The sequence below is a fragment of the Hemiscyllium ocellatum genome, chromosome 27 (genome assembly GCF_020745735.1).
Source record: "Hemiscyllium ocellatum isolate sHemOce1 chromosome 27, sHemOce1.pat.X.cur, whole genome shotgun sequence".
NCBI classification, from domain to species: Eukaryota; Metazoa; Chordata; class Chondrichthyes; order Orectolobiformes; family Hemiscylliidae; genus Hemiscyllium; species Hemiscyllium ocellatum.
Window position 1 is genome coordinate 3851299 of NC_083427.1, and position 20333 is coordinate 3871631.

General features: G+C 47.2%; 1 protein-coding gene across 3 annotated transcripts; it reads right to left on the reverse strand.

Annotated features, from left to right (window-relative positions):
* Positions 1-160: 160 nt before the first annotated feature.
* On the reverse strand, positions 161-13874 carry LOC132828682 (gastrula zinc finger protein XlCGF57.1-like). 3 transcript variants are annotated; one of them, XM_060845748.1, is made up of 5 exons: positions 13794-13874; positions 11069-11180; positions 3869-4027; positions 3095-3136; positions 161-1782 (listed from the first exon to the last, which is right to left on the reverse strand). In XM_060845748.1, exon 5 carries the CDS (start codon positions 1672-1674, stop codon positions 307-309), a length of 1368 nt encoding a protein of 455 aa, XP_060701731.1. In that variant the 5' UTR covers positions 1675-1782; positions 3095-3136; positions 3869-4027; positions 11069-11180; positions 13794-13874; the 3' UTR covers positions 161-306. The 3 variants fall into 3 exon arrangements, with proteins under 3 accessions (XP_060701731.1, XP_060701730.1, XP_060701729.1); XM_060845747.1 differs by lacking the exon at positions 3869-4027; XM_060845746.1 differs by lacking the exons at positions 3095-3136; positions 3869-4027.
* Between the last annotated feature and the right edge of the window lie 6459 nt (positions 13875-20333).

The window sequence follows — 20333 nt, forward strand, 5'->3', positions numbered from 1 at the left end:
GAAAAGATGGAAGCAACTGTTTGGATTGCCTCAATCTTAGTGACAAAGAAGCTATATGACCTCATTCCTCTTGCTAATAATGAGAATGGAGGAGGGACAGCACTTCAAACAGGACCCAATGTTAATCAAAGGTATTAAAAGTGATTTAACACAGCAAGAATTTAAAGCTAAGTTACTTTATTTGACCTTTATCCACAATATTAACCCCTTTTAATGCTGTGGGGTTCACTAACATTAACAATATATGGACCCAAGACACACAACACAGGCTTGGATGCAACTAACAGCAAAATCCAATGACTGAAGTTAGTTATGAATTTTCTGATGTTTCTGCAATGCAGATGATCGAGTGAATCCCTTCCCACAATCTGAGCAGGTGAATGGCCTCTCCCCAGTGTGAACCCGCTGGTGTCTCAACAGACTGCATAATTGAGTGAACGTCATACCACACTCGGAGCAAGTGTAAGGCCTTTCCCCAGTGTGAACCCGCCGGTGAATCACCAGCGTAGACGACCGACTGAATCCCTTTCCACACTCAGTGCAGATGAACGGCTTCTCGCCAGTGTGAATACTCCGATGTTTCGTCAGGCTGGCTAATTCAGTGAAGCCCCTCCCACACTCAGAGCACATGAACGGCCTCTCCCCAGTGTGAATCCGCTGGTGTATTACCAGCGTCGATGAGGAAGTGAAATCCTTCCCACACTCTGCACAGGTGAACGGCCTCTCCCCAGTGTGAACTCGCTGGTGTACCGTAAGGTCAGATGATCGTTTAAACCCAGTCCCACAGTGAGAGCACCTGAATGGTCTCTCGTCAGTGTGAACAAGCTGGTGGGACATCAGTTCCCCAGAACTTTTATAGCACTTCCCACAGTCTGGGCACTGAAATGGTCTCTCATCAGTATGAAGCCGCTGGTGTATCAACAGCTTGGATGACTGGGCGAATCCCTTCCCACACAATGAGCAGATGAATGGTCTCTCCCCGGTGTGAAGTCTTTGGTGTGCCAGCAGGGTGGATGACTGAGCGAATCTCTTCCCACAGTCAGAGCAGGTGAACGGTCTCTCCCCAGTGTGAACCCGCTGGTGTCTCAGGAGGTGGGAGGACTGGGCAAATCCCTTCCCACACTGGGAGCAGGTGAATGGTTTCTGGCCAGTGTGTACTCGCTGGTGCCTCAGCAAGTGGGAGGTGCGCGTGAATCCCTTCCCACACTCTGAGCAGCTGAACGGCCTCTCCCCAGTGTGAACTAACTCGTGTGCGGTGAGGTCAGATGACGATTTGAAGCCAGCCCCACAGTGAGAACACCCAAACGGTCTCTCATTGGTGTGAACACTTTGGTGGAAAATCAGGTCCCAAGAACTAGTGAAGCACTTGCTGCAGACTGGACACTTAAATGGTCCCTCGTCAGTGTGAGTGCATTGGTGTGTCTGCAAGGTGGAAGAGGAAGTGAATCCCTTTCCACACTTTGAACAGATCAACAGCCCCTCTCCAACGTGACTGCGCCGATGTGTTTCCAACTCAGACTGGGATCGGAATCCAATCTCACAATCCCTACATTGCTTCTCACCACTGTAACTGCATTTATGTTCAAACAGGTCAGACGATCGACTGAAGCCTTGGTCACACACAGAACACATGTACAGTTTCTCTTCATTGTCAACAGTCCTTTTGTCGTCCATGTTCCAAATCCATCGAGGTCCAGATTACGATAAACTGGGCAACGTCAGCAGCTCCAGAGGGACGTTCACGTTTTGTTTCCCAATTGCTAATTCTATCCTTTTTACACCCTGTGAAACCAGATATGAAACAGAAAAAAAAAAATACAGGGAGCGTGAGACAATCTAAAAAAAAACAAGAGGCAGGTTGTGAAACTGCAGCTGAACGAATATGGCAACTTGCAAGGCCAGCTCTGGAGAGAAAAAAAAAGTGATCACAAAAGCTCCTGGGATTGTCATGAAAGCCCAACCAGTTCACTAACCATCGTTCATGGAAGGGAATTGGTCACTTGGACTCCACTGACAAAAGATGATTGGGAAGAGAATCAGTGAGAGGGGCAGATTTTATCTCAGCTGTAACCGGATGACAACACTGTTCGATTCTCCCAAGCCCTCCACCTCCACTGCCTGTAAATTCTATCACCTCCCAGTCACACTCCATTCTGACTTGTCTGACATCCAAGTCTGGATGAACACAATTCCATCAATTTAAATTTGAGAAGACTGAAGCCAATACCTTCGGTCCCTGCTACAAACTCCACTCCCTCACCACCGACTCACTCTCTCTCCCCACCCTGGCAACTGTCTGATGTGTGACCTCAACTGTTCACAACCACAGTGAAGTATCTCAGCCCAAGATGAGCTTCCACCCACATCTCAAATTTCATCAAGACCAGCCATTTCCACCTCGGTGACAACTCCAGCAGATTGATGCTGAAACTGTCATTCCTTCTTTGGTTACCTCAAGATTTAACTGTCCTACCACACTCCTGGTCAGATTCCCACAGTAAACCTCCCTGCAATCTCAAGGCCAGTCAAAGCTCCGCTGTCCACGTGCTGACTCGCACCAATCACCCCTGTGCTCACTGACCTAAACAGGCTCCCGCTTCAGAATCAGCAAAATACTTAACCTCTCATCCGTGTCTTTCAAATTCCTACCCATCTCTAATGTCTTCCAGCCTCTCAAACTTCCCTGTCTCTCATCTCGACACACAAATCATGGTTTCTCTTTCCTCCTGAATAATACAGATTTGAATTGTTCCACCAATGGGGGCCGTACCTTCGATTGCTAGGGCAGCCTGCTCTGGAGGTTGCCTCCTGAAACACTCTGTCTCTCAACCTCCCTTGAAACCCCTTCTTTTTCCTCAGCTTTTTACCCTGGTCCTCATAGCCCCATTTGTGGCACTGTGTCAGCCGTTGCTGTGGAACACCTTTAAAATATTCTATTATGTAAAAGGCGCTACCCAAGTAAGAAATAGTTGTTGCTAGCTCAGATACGTCACTGCTGCATCACTGCTGGGTGAATAACCTGTCGCTGTTTAGCTAACGGAATAGTGGGAGCACCTTCACGCGGACCCAACAGCTCAAGGAAATAAAATGTTACCTTTTCCACAGGCCACTGCGGATTGGCAATGTCTGCTGGTCTCTTTGAAATTTCAGAATCGTAGAATTCCCCATGATAAAAACAAAAGAACAAAAAAATTACAGCACAGGAACAGATGCTTCGGCCCTCCAAGCCTGCGCCGATCCAGATCCTGTATCTAACCCTGTCGCCATTTCCTTAAGGATCTGTACCCCTCTGCTCTCTGCCCAGGATACATCTTAAATGATGCTATCGTGCCTGCCTCTACCATCTCTGCTGGCAACACTTTCCAGGCATCCTGTGGAAAGAACTTTTCACGCATATCTCCCTTAATTTCCCTCCGCCTCACCTTAAACTCGTGACCCCTTGTAATTGGGTCGCCCACACTGGTGGGGGGGGGGGGGGGGGGGGGATCTTCTTGCTATCCACCCTGTCTATACCTCTCATGACTCTGTAGACCTCAATCAGGTCCCCTCTCAACCTCCCTCTAATGAAAATAATCCTCGTCTACTCAACCCCTCTTCATAGCTGGCGCCCTCCATGCCAGGTAACGTCCTGATGAGCATCCTCTGCACTCTCTCCAATGCCTCCACATCTTTTTGGTCTTGTGGCGACCAGAACTGTACGCAGTATGGAAGCATGCTATTCAGTCCGAACCCAACAGACTCTCCAAAGACCGTGCCACCCAGATTCCCCCACCCTATCCTTGCAACCCTGCAATTCCCATGGCTACACTACCCCGCCTGCACACCCATGGACACTATGAGGCAAATCAGCATGACGGACGCACCTAACCTGTACATCTTTGGACTGTGGGAGGAAACCCACACAGACAGGGAGAACGTGCTAACTCCACAGCGACAGTCGCACGAGGATGGAATCAAATCCGGGTCCCTGGCGCTGTGAGGCACCAGGGCTAACCATGGAGCCATCGTGCTGTCCCCATCTGTGAAACTGAATTTCACAATGTGCAGAATGAACTTTTGGGAACAAAAACGGGGCAGAAAGTGGCTAATGTGAGCCGAAAAGTGAAAGGGAAATGGACACTAGTGCAGGAAAACCAAATCCTGACTGTGAAAGTACCTTCCTGTGGGAAGGTAAAGCTGGTAAGTCAACAGCACATACTCAGGGGACAGTCAGTGGTAGGAAGTTGGGCTTAAATATCAAGTCTGTTTAAAACTATTATTATTTTTACACACTGGCAGAGAAGTGACCAAGGAGGGCAGAAGTAGAGTCGCAGGTACTTAGGATAGTGAAGAAGGCATTTGGTATGTTTTTCTTTATTGGTCAGAGTATTGAGTACAGGAGTTGGGAGGTCATGTTGCGGTTGTACAGGGCTTTGGTTAGGCCACTGTTGGAATATTGTGTGTAATTCTGATCTCTTTCCTATCGGAAAGATGTTGTAAAACTTGAAAGGGCTCAGAAAAGGATGTTGCCAGGGTTGGAGGATTTAAGTATAGGGAGAGGCTGAGCAGGCTGGGGCTGTTTTCCCTGGAGTGTCGAAGGCTGAGGGGGTGACCTTTTTAGAGGTTTATAAAATCAAGATAAATACACAAGGTCTTTTCCCTGGGGTGGGAAAATCTAGAACTAGAGGGCATAGGTTTGGGGTCAGAGGGCAAAGATATAAAAGAGACCGAAGGGGCAACTTTTTCATGCAGAGGGTGGTGTGTATATGGAATCAGCTGCCAGAGGAGGTAGTGGGGGCTGGGACAATTGCAGCATTTGAAAGGCAGCTGGATGGGGACATGAAGCGGAAGAGTTTCAAGAGATACGGGCCAAGTGCTGGCAAATGGGACTAGATTGGATTGGGACATCTGGTCAGCATGGACGGGTTGGACTGACAGGTCTGTTTCCGAGCTGTACGTCTGTGACTCTAACTGAAACACAGCAATGGATGGACATGGGCGAGATCAACAGTAAAGGAGCCACACCAGCAGCAAAGCCTTGGAAATACTTCTAACAGCAAGATTCGCTTCACAGTGTGTAAACATCATCTCTTGACATTCAACACTAGCACTGGATTCCCACTCTCAACTTGCCGGCAGTTACCTTTGACCAGAAATGGAACAAGCCATAGAAATAAGCGGGCCGAGGAGCAGGTCAGAGGCTAGAAATCCGACAGTGAGAAGGTCAGTGACTCCCTGAAGTTTGTCCACATCTCCAAGGCACAAGCCAGAGGTGTAATGGAGTACTCCCCACCTCCCTGGACGAGTGGAGCTTCAACAACCCTCAATAAGCTTGACATTGTGCAGGACAAAGCAGCCACGCTTGTCTGGCATCACATCCACAAACATCTCCTTACTCCACCACCAGCACTCTGGAGCAAGTGTGTTGCATCTACAAATAAACACCGCAGATATTCACCTAGGCCTCTTGGACAGCACTGAAAATGTGTTGCTGGAAAAGCGCAGCAGGTCAGACAGCATCCAAAGAGCAGGAGAATCGACGTTTCAGGCATGAGCCCTTCTTCAGGAATGATTATTATTGAAAATCCTGAAGAAGGGCTCATGCCCAAAACGTTGATTCTCCTGCTCTTTGGATGCTGCCTGACCTGCTGCGCTTTTCCAGCAACACATTTTCCAGCTCTGATCTCCAGCGTCTGCAGTCCTCGCTTTCTCCTACTTGGACAGCACCTCTGAAACCCATCTCTCGGTCCTGATAGACTTCAGCCTCAGGTCTTCAAAGACATCAGCTACAAATTCACAGCTACTTCCATCTTGAAGGTCAAAAGCAGCAGACACATGGGAGCACAAACACCCGCGAGATGCCCTCAGCGCCTGACAAGAGATGGGGCAATAACTTGACCTCCTCCTGGGAAATAATTCAGGCCAAGTGACTCCGGTGTTAGCCTAGCACTTTTGGACCAGTGACCACAATTCTATTCGTTTTAAAATTGCTTCGGAAGAGACAGGCCTGGCCCACAAGTTCGAAATTGAAGCTAGGCCAACTTTGATGGTGCTAGACAGGAACGTTAATTGATGGAGGTTGTTTATAGGTAAAGGGCCGGCAAGTGAGAGGCTTTCAAAAGCAAGAAAACAAGAGTTCAGGATCAGCATGTTCCTCTTAGTGTGAAGGGCAAGACTGCCAGGAGTAGGGCACATGGGATGACGACAGATGTTGAGGCCCCGATCAAGAAAAAGGAGGCATATGTCAAAATAGAGAGTTGGGGTCAAGGGAATCCCTTGAGGTGGTAGGGAAGTATAGGGAGTGTGCTCAAGGACAAAAATCAGGAAGGCAAAATAAAAGGGGGAATGAAATAGCTTTGGCAGATCACATTAGGGAGAATCCAAAGAGATTCTACTAAGTACATTAACAGCAAAAGAGTAACAAGGGAGAGAATAGGGACCCATAAAGATCAGCAAGGCTGTCTATATGTGGAACCACAGGAGATGGGGGAATGATCCTAAATGAACATTTCAAATCAATATTCAACATGGAACCTTAAGAGCCGGGGAAAATAAATAGTGATGGCTTGAAAAGGGTCCGTATTACAGAAGAGGTGGTGCTGGACGTCTTAATGGTAGATTAATCCCTGGGACCTCATCAAGTGTATCCCACGACATTGTAGAAAGCTAGGGAAGAAATTGTCGTGTCCCAAGCATAAATAATTGTATCGTTGACAGCCACAGGTGAGGTGCCAGAAGATTGGAGGGTGGCCAATGTTGCACCATTACTTAAGAAAAGTTGCAAGGAAAACCAGGGAACTACAGACCAAGGAGCCTGACATCATCAGTGTGTAAGTCATTGGAGGGGATTCGGAGAGACAGGATTTACATGCATTCGGAAAGGCAAGGACTGATTTGGGATAGTCAGCAGAGCTTTGTACGTGGAAAAGCACGCCTCACAAACTTGACTGAGTTTGAGATGAGAGCAGACTTTTTTTTTTAAGATTAGATTAATTACAGTGTGGAAACAGGCCCTTCGGCCCAACAAGTTCACACCGACCTACCGAAGCGCACCCACCCAGACCCATTCCCCTACATTTACTCCTGCACCTAACACTACGGGCAATTTAGCATGGCCAATTCACCTAACCTGGACAATTTTGGACTGTGGAAGGAAATCCACAGACACGGGGAGAATGTGCAAACTCCGCACAGTCAATTGCCTGAAGCGGGAATTGAACCTGGGTCTCTGGTGCTGTGAGGCAGCAGTGCCAACCACTGTGCTGCCCACTGTTATAAATTATTCAGATTCCCTGGTTTCTGGTGTTATGTTAAACCACCCTGCCTATACTGACATCAGCAAGGCCTTCAGCGAGCTTCCACATTGTGAATTGGCTAGTAAAGTTAGATCACATAGGATCCAAGGGGAGATAGCCAACTGGATTCAAAATTGGCTCGATGGCAATTGGAGCGAGAGGCTGGTGGTAGAGGATTGTTGTTCAGGTACGAGGTCTGTGACCAGTGGCTAAGTGCTGGGTCCACTGCTGTTTGTCATTTATATGAGCAATTTGGATGAGAATATAGGAGGCACGGTTAGTGCGTTTGCAGACAACATAAACTGGTGGTGGAGCGGACAGTGAAGATGGTTATCTAAGAGTACAATGGGATCTTGATGAATTGGGACAGTGAGTCAAGGCATGGTGGATGGAGTTTAATGTAGACAAATGGAAGGTGTTGCTTTCTGCTAAGACAAACAGGGCAAGACTTGCATAGTTAATATGAGGGCCATGGGGTGTGTTGTCAAACAGGGACCTAGGGGTGCAGTAACATAGTTCCTTTAAAGTGGTATCACAGCTAGGCAGGCTGAAGGCGGTGTCTGGCACACTTGACTTCACAGGTCAGAGCATCGAGTACGGAAATTGGGACATCGTGTTACAGCTATACAAGATATTGTTAAGGCCACGTCTGGAATACTGTGTACAATTCTGATATAGGAAAGCCACAAAAAAAGAGGTACAGCCATGCGACTGTGACTGCCAGGGGTGCATCATAAGGAGAGGCGAGGTAGACTGGGACATTTTTCCTTGGAGCTTGGGAGGCTCAGGGGCGATCTGCAGAGGTTTATAAAGTCATGACGGACTTACATAAAGTCTTTTCACCAGGGAAGGGGTGCCCAAAATAGAGGCAGTTGGTTTAAGAGGGCGAGGGGGAAGACTGGACAAGGACCTGAGGGACAACCTTTCCTTCCTGAAGGTGGTGCATATATGGAATGAGTTGCCAGAGGAAGCAGAAGAGGTGGCTACAATTATAACATTCAAAAGACATTTGGACAGGTCCATGGACTGAGTCAGAGGTCCACAGCATGGAAACAGGCCCTTCAGTCCAACATGCCGACCAGATATCCTAACCTAATCTAGTCCTATTTGCCAGACTTGGCCCATATTCCTCTAAACCCTTCCTAATCATGCATCCATCCAGATAACTTAAATGCTGGAATTGTACCAGCCTCCACCACTTCCTCTGGCAGTTCATTCAATACACGCACCACCCTCTGTGTGAAAAAGTTGCCCCTTATGTCCCTTTTAAAATCTTTCCACTCGCACCATAAACCTATGCCCTCTAGGTCTGGACTACCCTAGCCCAGGGAAAAGACCTTGTCTGTTTACCCTATCCATGCACCCTGATGATATTATAAATCTCTACAAGGTCACCCCTCAGCCTTCAGGGAAAACAGCCCGAGCCTATTCAGCCTCTCCCTATGGCTCAAATCCTGGCAACATCCATGTGAATCTTTTCTGAACCCTTTCGAATTTCACAATATCTTTCCAACAGAAAGGAGACCAGAATTCCTCCAAAATGGGATAGGAATGGTTTAGAGGGATATGAGCCATATGGAACTAGTTCAGTCTAGGGAAACCTGGTCAGCATAGACGGGTTGGGGCAAAGGGTCTGTTCCCATACTCTACGACACCCACATCCTCTGGACAATCAGGAAAACGTTATGGTGCAGATGGTGGCTCTTCAGCCAACTACAGCTGCTCCAAATTTTTAACACAATTACTCATCTTTCACCTCAGTCAGTCAGAGAAAAACCTCAGCTGAAGGAATCCCGAGAGCTCAAAAACACACAAGGGAACACAGAGCATCTGTGTCTCTGCACACCAGTGATCAACACACACTGTGAAAGATGGGGAGGATCTCCAAGAAGATGCAGAGGAGATTTACCAGAATGGTTCGAGGGATGAGGAACTGGAGTTGCAAGGTTCGGGAATTTTTCATATTTGGCCCACGGTTAAGGGGGCATCCTTGGCTAAAGTAACATTTAATGCTCGTCCATAATTTCCTTCTCAAAATTCTTTGGGTGGTAGGTACATCCGTTGTGCCGGCAGCAAGTGACTTCCAGGATTTCGGCCATGACGGTGATGGAATGGCAGTGATACAGGTGAGTCAAGACTGTGGGGGGGCTTGGAGGGAAAACTTGCAGATGGCGATTCTCTCATGCTGCCTTTGTTGTTCTCAGTAGTAGAGGTCATAGGTTTGGAGACAGGGTGAGTTACTGCAGTGCATTCTTGTGTGTGGTAGACCTTGCAGCGTCAGTGGATGCTGAAGGCGATAAAACCAAAAAGAAAGAAAGAAAAATTCGAATGCACTGCTTGACCCTGGATGGTGCCGGGTTTCTAAAACCCTCTGTTGGGAGCTGCACCAATTCACTTAAATCGAGGGTGTCTCATTCACACTTCTGAGCTGTGCTTTGGAGAAACTGGGGAGTCAGGAGGTTGGAGAAACAGATTTCCTCCTTGCTGCAAACGATATCAAGAGGAGATTTGACCGAAGTGCGATCGAAAAAATAATGTTAAATAAGGTAGAAAAAGTTTTCCGACTAGCTGATGGTAAAAGGATTACGGGACAGATTATTGAAGGAGATTCAAAGAGGACGACAGCAAAATTGGTGCCATAAGTGGACGCTGAAGGCGGCTTTCTAAGATGGGGCGGCATGGTGGCTCAGTGGTTAGCACCGCTGCCTCACAGCGCCAGGGTCTCAGGTTCGATTCCAACCTCGGGTGACTGTCTGTGCGGAGTTTGCACATTCTCCCCGCGTCTGTGTGGGGATGCTCCGGTTTCCTCCCACAGTCCAAAGACGTGCAGGTTAGGGTGAATTGCCCATGCCAAATTGCCCATAGTGTTAGGTGCATCAGTCAGAGGGAAATGGGTCTGGGTGGATTACTCTTCAGAGGGTCGGTGTGGACTGGTTGGGCTGAAGGGCCTGTTTTCACACTGTAGGGAATCTAATATAATCTAATCTAATTCAATGGCAAAGTTTTTACCCATTGATGAAAGGGTTGAAAAATGGCAGAAATGGATAAATGCAAAGTATTGCATTTTGGTACAACAAACAAGGGGAGGCCTTATACAATTAATGGCTGGACACTGGGTAGTGTTATAGAACAGAGGGACATGGGAGTGCTGGTGTATAATTCTTTGAAATTTGCAGGGTGATTAAAAAGGTGTTTGACATGCTTGCCTTTGTTGCTCAGTCCTTTGAGCTAGGAAGTCACACTCGAGTTTGTACAGGACAGTGGGGAGGCCTCTCCTGGAATACTGTGTCCAGTTCCGGTCACCCAGTTATCGGAAGGATATTAACATGAGGGAGAATGTTTAGAAGAGATTGATCAGGATGTTGCCGGGTATAGAAGGTTTGAGTTATTAAGAAAAGTCTGATGGGCTAGGACTTTTTTTTTCACTGGACTTTGAGGTGACCTGATAGAAGTTTGTAAAATAATAAGAGGTGTAGAGTTAATGGTAGTTGTCTTTTCACTAGAATGGGGGATTTCAAGACCAGGGGACACAGTTTTAAGGTGAGAGAAGAGAAGCTTTTTTTTTAAACATACTGGGTGGTTCAGTTGTAATGGATGCAGGTACACTTTCAAGATTTAAAGACATTTGGATAGATAGACGCATAGGTTGGGAGGGATATGGGCCAGGAGCAGACAGATGGGACTAATTTAATTTGGGATAATGTTCAGCATAGACTGGTTGGACCTGAAGGATCTGTTTCTGTGCTGTATGACTATGAGGCAATCAGAAATTTTATGCAGTGAGTGCTAATTACCTGGAAATGGACAGTTAGAGCAAAAAGCTTCTAATACAGTTCTGAAGAACAGTTGAATCCATCACGTGACGTTTGATTTCAGATTCCTGCTTGCAAATCCTTTTGTAACATCCTGTAAAAGTCGAATACAAAAGCAATCACAGGCAGTAGGTCAAGGATAGGAAATCAAAAGTGCTAAACATTATTTGTGGTTTCATAAAAGAGTTGTGGACGGTGAGAATCAAAAAACAAGCACACGTTTCTGCAGAAACTCAGCAGGTACATCAGCATGTTCTCTCTCCACAGATGCTGTCATACTGCTCAGGCTCTCCATACATTTGGGTCTGCCACTTGCGGTTTCTCAATTCTCCGAACCTTAACCACCCGTCAAAGGAGTTACCAAAATCCATCACTGTCAGTTCAGGACAGAAATTAACTGTATCCCCTCCTCCTAGCCAGCATTACCACACATGCTCATCCAACTCAGTGTACTATTGCCACCTTCACCCCATATCCTTTAGCCTCTTTTCTCTAACAGAATTCCACAGGATCCTCACTCACTGCATGAAGAAATTTCTCATCTCAATCTCACGTAGACTAGAAGAATGCTTAGTCTGCGACCCTCGGATTTGCAAGGCCCATTCAATGTGACAGAAAATGGTCGTTGGGCCAAAGATGTTTTTATCTTATCGTTTGGTATGCTTTCCTTTATGGGTCAGAGTATTGAGTACAGGAGTTGGGAGGTCACGTTGCGACTGCACAGGACATTGGTTAGGCCACTGTTGGAATATTGCGTGTAATTCTGGTCTCCTTCCTATTGGTAAGGTGTTGTGAAACTTGAAAGGGTTCAGTAAAGACTTACAAGGATGTTGCCAGGGTTGGAGGATTTGAGCTACAGGGAGAGGTTGAATAGGCTGGGGCTGTTTTCCCTGGAACGTCGGAGGCTGAGAGGTGACCTTAAAGAAGTTCTGAAATCATGAGGGGCATGAATAGGATAAACAGACAAGGTCTTTTCCCTGAGGTAGGGGAGTCCAGAACTAGAGGGCGTAGGTTTAGGGTGAGAGGGGAAAGATATAAAAGAGACCTAAGGGGCAATTCTTTTCATGCACAGGGTGGTACGTGTATGGAATGAGCTGCCAAAGGAAGTGGTGGAGGTTAGTACAATTTAAAAGGCATCTGGATTGGTGTATGACTAGGAAGGGTTTGGAGGGATATGGGCCGGGTGCTGGCAGGTGGGACTAGATTGGGTTGGGATATCTGGTCAGCATGGACAGGTTGGACAGAAGGGTCTGTTTCCGTGCTGTACATCTCTATGACTCCATTCCCTGATGACAATCTCACATCTTTTCCCAATGTCACTGCAAGGCATTTCCATCCAAACAATGATCCAACGCGCTCTTCAATACTTCAACTGAACCTGCCTTCACATTTCCAGGCAATACATTCCACATCCTAATGAGTATTGTGTGAAAATGTTCTCTCTCACAACCCCCTTGAATCTTTTGCACATCGGATTTGTTTTTCTTTTCCAAAATGGCAAAAACCTTCCTCCCATCGATAGTTTCCATTCATGATTTTGAAAAACTCAGATCTCCTCTTAGTCCCCTTCACTCCAGAGAGGACAGGTCCACTTCGTCAATCTATCCAAACAACTAAAGTTTCTCATTGCCGGAATCACCCTTGCAAATTATTTCACCATCCAATACAAAGAAATCACAGCTTCATGGGCAGCAACCTCCTCCAAGTCAATCCAAATAATATCTTTTAACAAACATGGCAGCTGTGAATGTGCACAAACGATGTGCCACTCCTTCCTGACACTCTGCTCCTTCCCACCTACCCCTTCCCTCTCTGCCCTCCACTCCCCTCTTGCCCCCACCACCCTCTTTGCCCTCTCCACAATTCTTCTCGCAACACCCATTCCCTCCCAATGTCCAACCCCATTCCCCACAACGTCACAGCCCCTCACAATAACCCCCAATGTTGTAGCGGCCTCAACCCCCCCCAACCTCGCACCCCCTCCCCATTCATCCCGTCACCCCCTATCCTGCCACTCCCCCAACACTGCATCGTCTCATCGCATCCCCCCCCCAAAACCGTACACCCAAACCCACCCACATCGCACCCCAACCCCCTTCATGCCTTATCCCCCCAACCCCACCCTGCAACCACCCTCCACGCCGTGTACCCCCCCAATTTCCCCCACATTGCAGCCCCAACCCTCCTCCACACCGTATCCCCCCCAAACTCCCCCCACATTGCACCCCCAACCCTCCTCCACACCGTATCCCCCCAAATCACACCCCCAACCCTCCTCCACACCGTATCCCCCCAAATCACACCCCCAACCCTCCTCCACACCGTATCCCCCCAAATCGCACCCCCAACCCTCCTCCACACCGTATCCCCCCAAATCGCACCCCCAACCCTCCTCCACACCGTATCCCCCCAAATCGCACCCCCAACCCTCCTCCACACCGTATCCCCCCAAATCGCACCCCCAACCCTCCTCCACACCGTATCCCCCCAAATCGCACCCCCAACCCTCCTCCACACCGTATCCCCCCAAATCACACCCCCAACCCTCCTCCACACCGTATCCCCCAACACCGTATCCCCTCTCCCCCTACACAGTATCCCCTCTCTCCCCCCCCCCACCCCCACCACCACCACCACCACCACCACCACCACCACCACCACCAACACAGTATCCCCCATCACCCAGGGCCCCGGCCCCAAAACTGACCCCGGGCTCCTCTCCCGCGACCGTTGGGAGCCGACGTTCCGTCCGATCGCCGGCGGCGCGAGGAAAATGGCGGCTTGCGCGTGCGCCTGACAAACCACCGGCCGCCTCCGGGACGCACTGCGCATACGCTCTCGCTGGCGGCGAATGATCGACCGTCCAGTCCGGCCAGTAGCCAGCACGGGGGCGGGGCTGGAGGACCGCAGGGGACCGGTCCTCCAACCAATCGGAGTGAAGTGGGGGCGGGTCTACCGTGCGCGACGTCTGGCCGCTTGCCAGAACTAACGCGACTGTAAAAGTGCAATAATAATGGAGAGGGGAAACGAAAGGACGCTCGTTTCGGTTGGAAGATTTCATAAACATCCGGTGTACTTTCCCATGTCTGAATTAGAAACGACCAGTGCCGTGTTTGAGGCAAAGAGGAAGAAAAACGGGCTGCGGGCCTCAGGTGGTGACAGGCCCGTTTGCCGCCGCCATATTTGTTAGGGGCGAGATTTGGCGACACACGGCCGCAGGCGCCATCTTTGTCGGGGGCGAGTTGCAGCAGGGTGTCCTTCATTTTCAGCCTTTGGTGGTGGGTAAGTGATTCTGAAAGATGGGATTTACTTGCATTTGGAGAGGCAAGTAGTGGGTGGTCAGCATGGCTTTGTGCGAGGGGAATCGTGTCTCACAAACTTGAATGTGTTTTTTTTGGGAAAGTTAGAAATCACACAACACTTGGGTTATTTCGAAGCCCCAGCTCTCAGGGCGCTGCTCCTTCATCAGGTAACTCATGGGGCAGAATCATAAATACAGAATTTATTGCAAAACATTACAGTGTCATGCAATTAAAAACATAGAACATGATACATAGATACATTGAACAAACCTAGATTGCTGTTAAGTCTGTCATCTTTTAGACTGGGTTGCAGGTGTCGATTCATGAACATCTTACATTATATTTTTGCTCAAAAAGCACACAACCTGCAGACAATCAATCTATATAACATTCTATCCATTCCTACTTTGGAAATAGAACCTGTGTGACTCAAGGTTGTGATACAGACAGACTCTAAACTCACACATTTCAGAGATTGTCTGAGCTGAGATATCACTTTTTAAATAAAACCTTAAGTTATGTCAAGAATGTGGCTTAAAAGAAGCACTGGGATTTACGTATTAATGAACTGAAACTTGCAGAGAAGCCATTCATTTGCACAGAGTATGGGATGAGATTCACCGATTCATCCACCTTACTGATGCACACTTGGTCGAGGCCATTCACCTGCTCTGAATGTGGGAAGGGATTAATTCAGTCAGGCAAGCTGTAGGTACACCAGCACACCGACACTCGGCAGAGACCATTCACCCGCCGTCTGTGCGGAAAAGGATTTACTGCTTCATCCAACCTGCTGACACACTAAGAAGTTCACACTGGGGAGAGGCCATTCATTTGCTCTGATTGTGGGAAGATATTCACTCATTCATCCAACCCGCTGACACACCAGAGAGTTCACAATCAGATACAGTGATTGGATTTTGATATTAATTACATCCAGTAATGATGTATGCTCTTGGTCCACCTCTGCTGATGTTAGTAAACTCCACCCCTTGTATGAGGGCCAGTAAATGTCAAATATGGATTTGTAGGATCACGTTCACAATGAGAGAAACTATTTGGTCCTTTGAGCCTTCCCTGCCATCTGATGCGATCACGGCTGATCATCCAACTCAGTGTCCTGTTCCTGCTTTCATCCTATGTTGTCTGATCCCTCGAGTCCAAAAAACTGTATCTATCCTCTTGAAAGTATTCAATGTTTTAGCTCCACAGTGGAGTTCTGTGGCAGAGATTTCCACAGGTTTGCCACTACCTGGGTGAAGAGATTTCTGCTCACCTCAATCTTACACCGCCTATCCTATATCCTGAACCTTAATCCCTGCTTGTGGGCACTTCGGTCATTGGGAAACCCTTGTGTTTACCCTGTCTTGCCCTGTTAGACATTAGTAGGTTTCCATGAGAACCACTCCACCTCCCCAGTCTTCTGAACTCCAATGAATATGGTCCTAACCGATGCAATCCCTCTTCATACATCAGTTCTGCCATACCAGAACGTTAGTTTATTTTACTCCCTCAGATCCAGAAAATCTTCCCTCAGATAAAGGAGACCAAAACTGCATTCAGTATTCCAGCTGTGGTCTCACCAAGACCCTGCACAATTGCAGCAAGATATCCCTGATCCTATCCTTGAATCTCCTGACTACTAAGAACAATATAGCATTTGCCTCCTTCACTGCCTGCTGTACCTGCGTATTTACCTTCAGTGACTGGTGTACAAGGACACCCAGGTCTCAGGTACCTCCTAACATCTCCCCCAATCACCATTCAAATAATAATCTGCCTTTCTGTTTTTGTGACTAAAACAGATAAGCTCGCATTTATCCAGATTATACTTAACTGATCATGCATTTGACTATTTACTCAATTCATCCAAATCACACTGAAACATCACTGTAGCCTCCTCGGTTTGCCCTCCCAATTATCTTTGAATTGCCTGCAAACTTGGAGAAACTATATTTTGTTCCCTCATCAAAATCATTCATATTTTTGTGAACAGTTGGAGTCCAATCGCCGATCCCTGTGGTACCCCACTCATCAGTGACTGCCACTTGAAAAAAGACCCATTTATTCCAACTCCTTGTTTCCCGTCTGCCAAACCAGTTCTCTATCTGCGTCAGTACAGTATCCGAATCCTATGCGCTTCAGTTTTACACGCTAATCTCTTATGTGGTCTCTCATTGAAAGCCTTCTGAAAGTCCAGGTAAACTGTATCCACTGCCCCTCCTCTTATCGGTCGAAACATTTCAGTGAATTTGTCAAACTTGATTTCCCTTTCATAAATTCCATTCTAACTCTGGCCAATCCTATCACCAATATCAAAATGCTCTGTTTTTAAATTGTTTATAATGGACTCTTACGTTTTCTGCACTACTGATTTCAGGCTAACCAATCCATACCTCCTCTACCTCCTTTAAGTAGTGACGTTGTATCAGCTACATTCCAATTCATAGGAAATTCCAGCGTCTCTAGATTCTTAAAGAAAGGGCACGGTGGCTCAGTGGTTAGCACTGCTGCCTCACAGCGCCAGGGACCCGGGTTCAATTCCCACCTTGGGCAACTGTCTGTGTGGAGTTTTCACGTCCTCCCCGTGTCTGCGTGGGTTTCCTCCGGATGCTCCAGTTTCCTCCCACAGTCCAAAGGTGTGCAGGTCAGGTGAATTGGTCATGCTAAATTGCCCAAAGTGTTAAGTGCATTAGCCAGAGGGAAATGTAGGGTAATGGGTCTGGGTGGGTTGCTCTTCGGAGGGTCGGTGTGGACTTGTTGGGCCGAAGGGCCTGTTTCCACACTGTAGGGAATCTAATCTAATCTAATCATCCACTAAATCTTGGGCTGCTTCCTTAGGTACTCTGTGATGTAGGTGATCGCATCTTGGAGATTTATCAGCCTTCAATATCATCAATATCCCCCAGGCTATTTTCCTACTGATACTGATTTCCTTCAGTTCCTCCATCTCACTAGATCCTGTATTCCGGACTGTTTGTGGAGCGTTATTCTTTCTCGGAAAGAATTTCTGCTGTCTCTCCCGATTTATCCCGAGAAACCCCAGTGCTATTGCTGCCCCACCATCCTCCCTGCCTACCCTCTCCAATCAACTCTGGCCAGCTCTTCCCTCATGTCGTCACAGTTTCCTTTACTCAATTAGAATACCATTGCATCCGATTACAGCTTCTCCCTGTCAAACTGCGGGGTGAATTCTATCACGTTATGATAATTGCCACCAAGGGTTCCTTCACTTTACGCACCTAATCGAGTCTGTCTCATGACACACCACTATTGCCTGTTCCCGAGAGAGTTCTGTCTCATGGACATTCCACATTCTGCTACCAACCTGATTATCCCAGTCCGTCTGCATATCGAAGATGCATGTGAGTCACAGAGATGTCCAGCAGGGAAACAGAGCCTTCGGTCCAACTCCTTCCTGCCGACCAGACAGCCCGAGTTAATTTACGTCCCCAGGTTACGAACGAGTTCAGTTTTTTTTGCGCTGTTCGTTACACCAAATTTGTGAGGAAGTCGGAACAGATACGGGCTAATTAATCCACCCGTTCATTACGACGAAACATTGTATGTGACTCGGATATTTTAAAATAATCTTTGAAAATGAGAAGCCAAAGGTTGGTTTGTAGCATGGGATGTTTGTAAGACGGGCGTTCATAACCCAGGGACTCCCAGTAGTCCCATTTGCCAGCATTTGTCCCATATCCCTCTAAACCCTTCCTCTTCACATACGCATCCAGATGCCTTTTAATTGTTGTAATTGTACCAGCCTCTAGCACTTCCTCTGGCAGCTCATTCCATACACACACCACCCTCTGCATGGAAAAGTTGCCCTTTCGGTCCCTTTTATATCTTTCCCCTCTCATCTTAAACCTAAACGCTCTAATTTTGGACTCCCCTACCCTGGGGAAAAGGCCTTGACTATTCACCTTATCCATGCCCTCAAGATTTTATAAACTTCCATAAGGTCATCCCTCAGCCGCCGATGCTCCAGGGAAAATAACCCCAACCTATTCAGCCTCTCCCTGTAGCTCATACCCTCCAACCTTGGCAACATCCTTGTAAATCTTTTCTGCCCACTTTCAGGTTTAATAACATCTTTCTTACAACAGGGAGACCAGAATTGAATGAAGTATCCAAGAAGTGGCCTCACCAATGACCTGTACAGCTGGGACATGACCTCCCAATTCCTATACTCAATGTGCGGACCAATTTACTTGCCTTCCTTATATGCTTTTCGTATCTCGTGATTTATTTTCTGCCCCACATCCTGATGAATGCTCAGAGGTTTATACATAACTTCCATCAGGATCTTTTGCAGATCAGATTAGATTCCCTGCAGTGTGGAAACAGGCCCTTCGGCCCAACCAGTCCACACCGACCCTCCAAAGTGTAACCCACCCAGACCCATTTTCCTCTGACTGATGCACCTAACCCTATGGGCAATTTAGCATAGGCAATTCACCCTGAACTGCAGATCTTTGGACTGTGGGATGAAACTGGAGCATCCGGAGGAAACCCACACAGACACAGGGAGAATGTCCAAACTCCACACAGACAGTTGCCCGAGATGGGAATCGAACCCGGGTCCCTGGCACTATGAGGCAGCAGTTCTAACCACTGAGCCACCTTGCCAGGAATTCTCATTCCTGATTTTCAAATTCCTACCAATCTCCAATCCCCTCCAGCCTCACAAACCTTCTGAGCTCTGTACTCTGTAGCGGCACAACCGCCCGATTTATTTTCTGCTCCACATCCTGACTCCTGCTTGGAGGCCTGTACATAACTCGCATCAGGATCCTTTGCGGTTCTTCAGATTCTACACCTTCCATATCTTGGGTTTCTCTTTTCCTGTCCTCCTGAATATTGTGGATTTTAATTACTTCACCATTGGTGACCGTATCATAGAATCATACACCATGTAAACAGACCCTTTGGTCCAACAGTCCATGTCGACCGTGTTCCTAATCTAAACTAGTCCTGCTTGCCTGTGTTTGGCCTGTATTCCCTCCAAACATTTCTATTCAAGTACTTACCCAAATATCTTTTAAATGTTGTAGCTGTACCTGCATCCACCACTTCCTCTGGCAATTCATTGCACATACTTGCTATGTAAAAACATTGCCCCTCAGGACAACTTTTCTCCTCTCACCATAAAAAATGCCCCCTAGTTTTGGATTTCCCCCACCCTACGAAAGAGACCCTTGTTACTCATCTTATCAACACCTCTCATGATTTTATAAACCTCGATAAAGTCACCCCTCTGCCTCCTACGCTCCAGTGAAAAACGTCCCAGTCTATCCAACCTGGTTTTATGACCCAAAAGCTCCTGTTTCCAGTTCCAAGGCCGTTTGCTTTGGAATTTAGTCCCTAGAACATTCTGTCTCTGAACCTCATTTACAGTAAACCCAGAAACCCCTGTCTTGCTCACAGTTGTTTTGCGACAGGCCCTAACCTCTCCACCTTGTCAAATGTTAATTTCTGGGGAACATCTTGGCATATTCTATGAAAAGTGCTATTTAAATACAAATTGTTGATTTCTACATATGTCACTGCTTCTTCATCGCTAGGTGAATAACCTGTAACTGTCTACCCATTGTGGGAGCATCTTCACCATACGTATGAATTCGGGAAGGTCAAACATCCATAGTCGACTGGGAATTGCTAACTTTCTGCTGTATCTCTTGTTGGGGCTACCTGTTCCTCAGAGACACAAAATGACTGGAATTTTAGGAAAAAAAGCTTGCTTCAGCAGTTTAGCGAAAACAATAGTGCCTTTGAGAAGGGGCCTTTCCAAGGCAAAAGGGAGCATTATCTAAACAAGAAATATTTAAGGATGTACATTTCAATGATTTGTAACAAAACACAGAAGAAACAATGAAATTGTAACTTATGAAAAACATTGAAAAATCACTAAACTACAGCAAGTAATTAATGCTAGTTTCGTT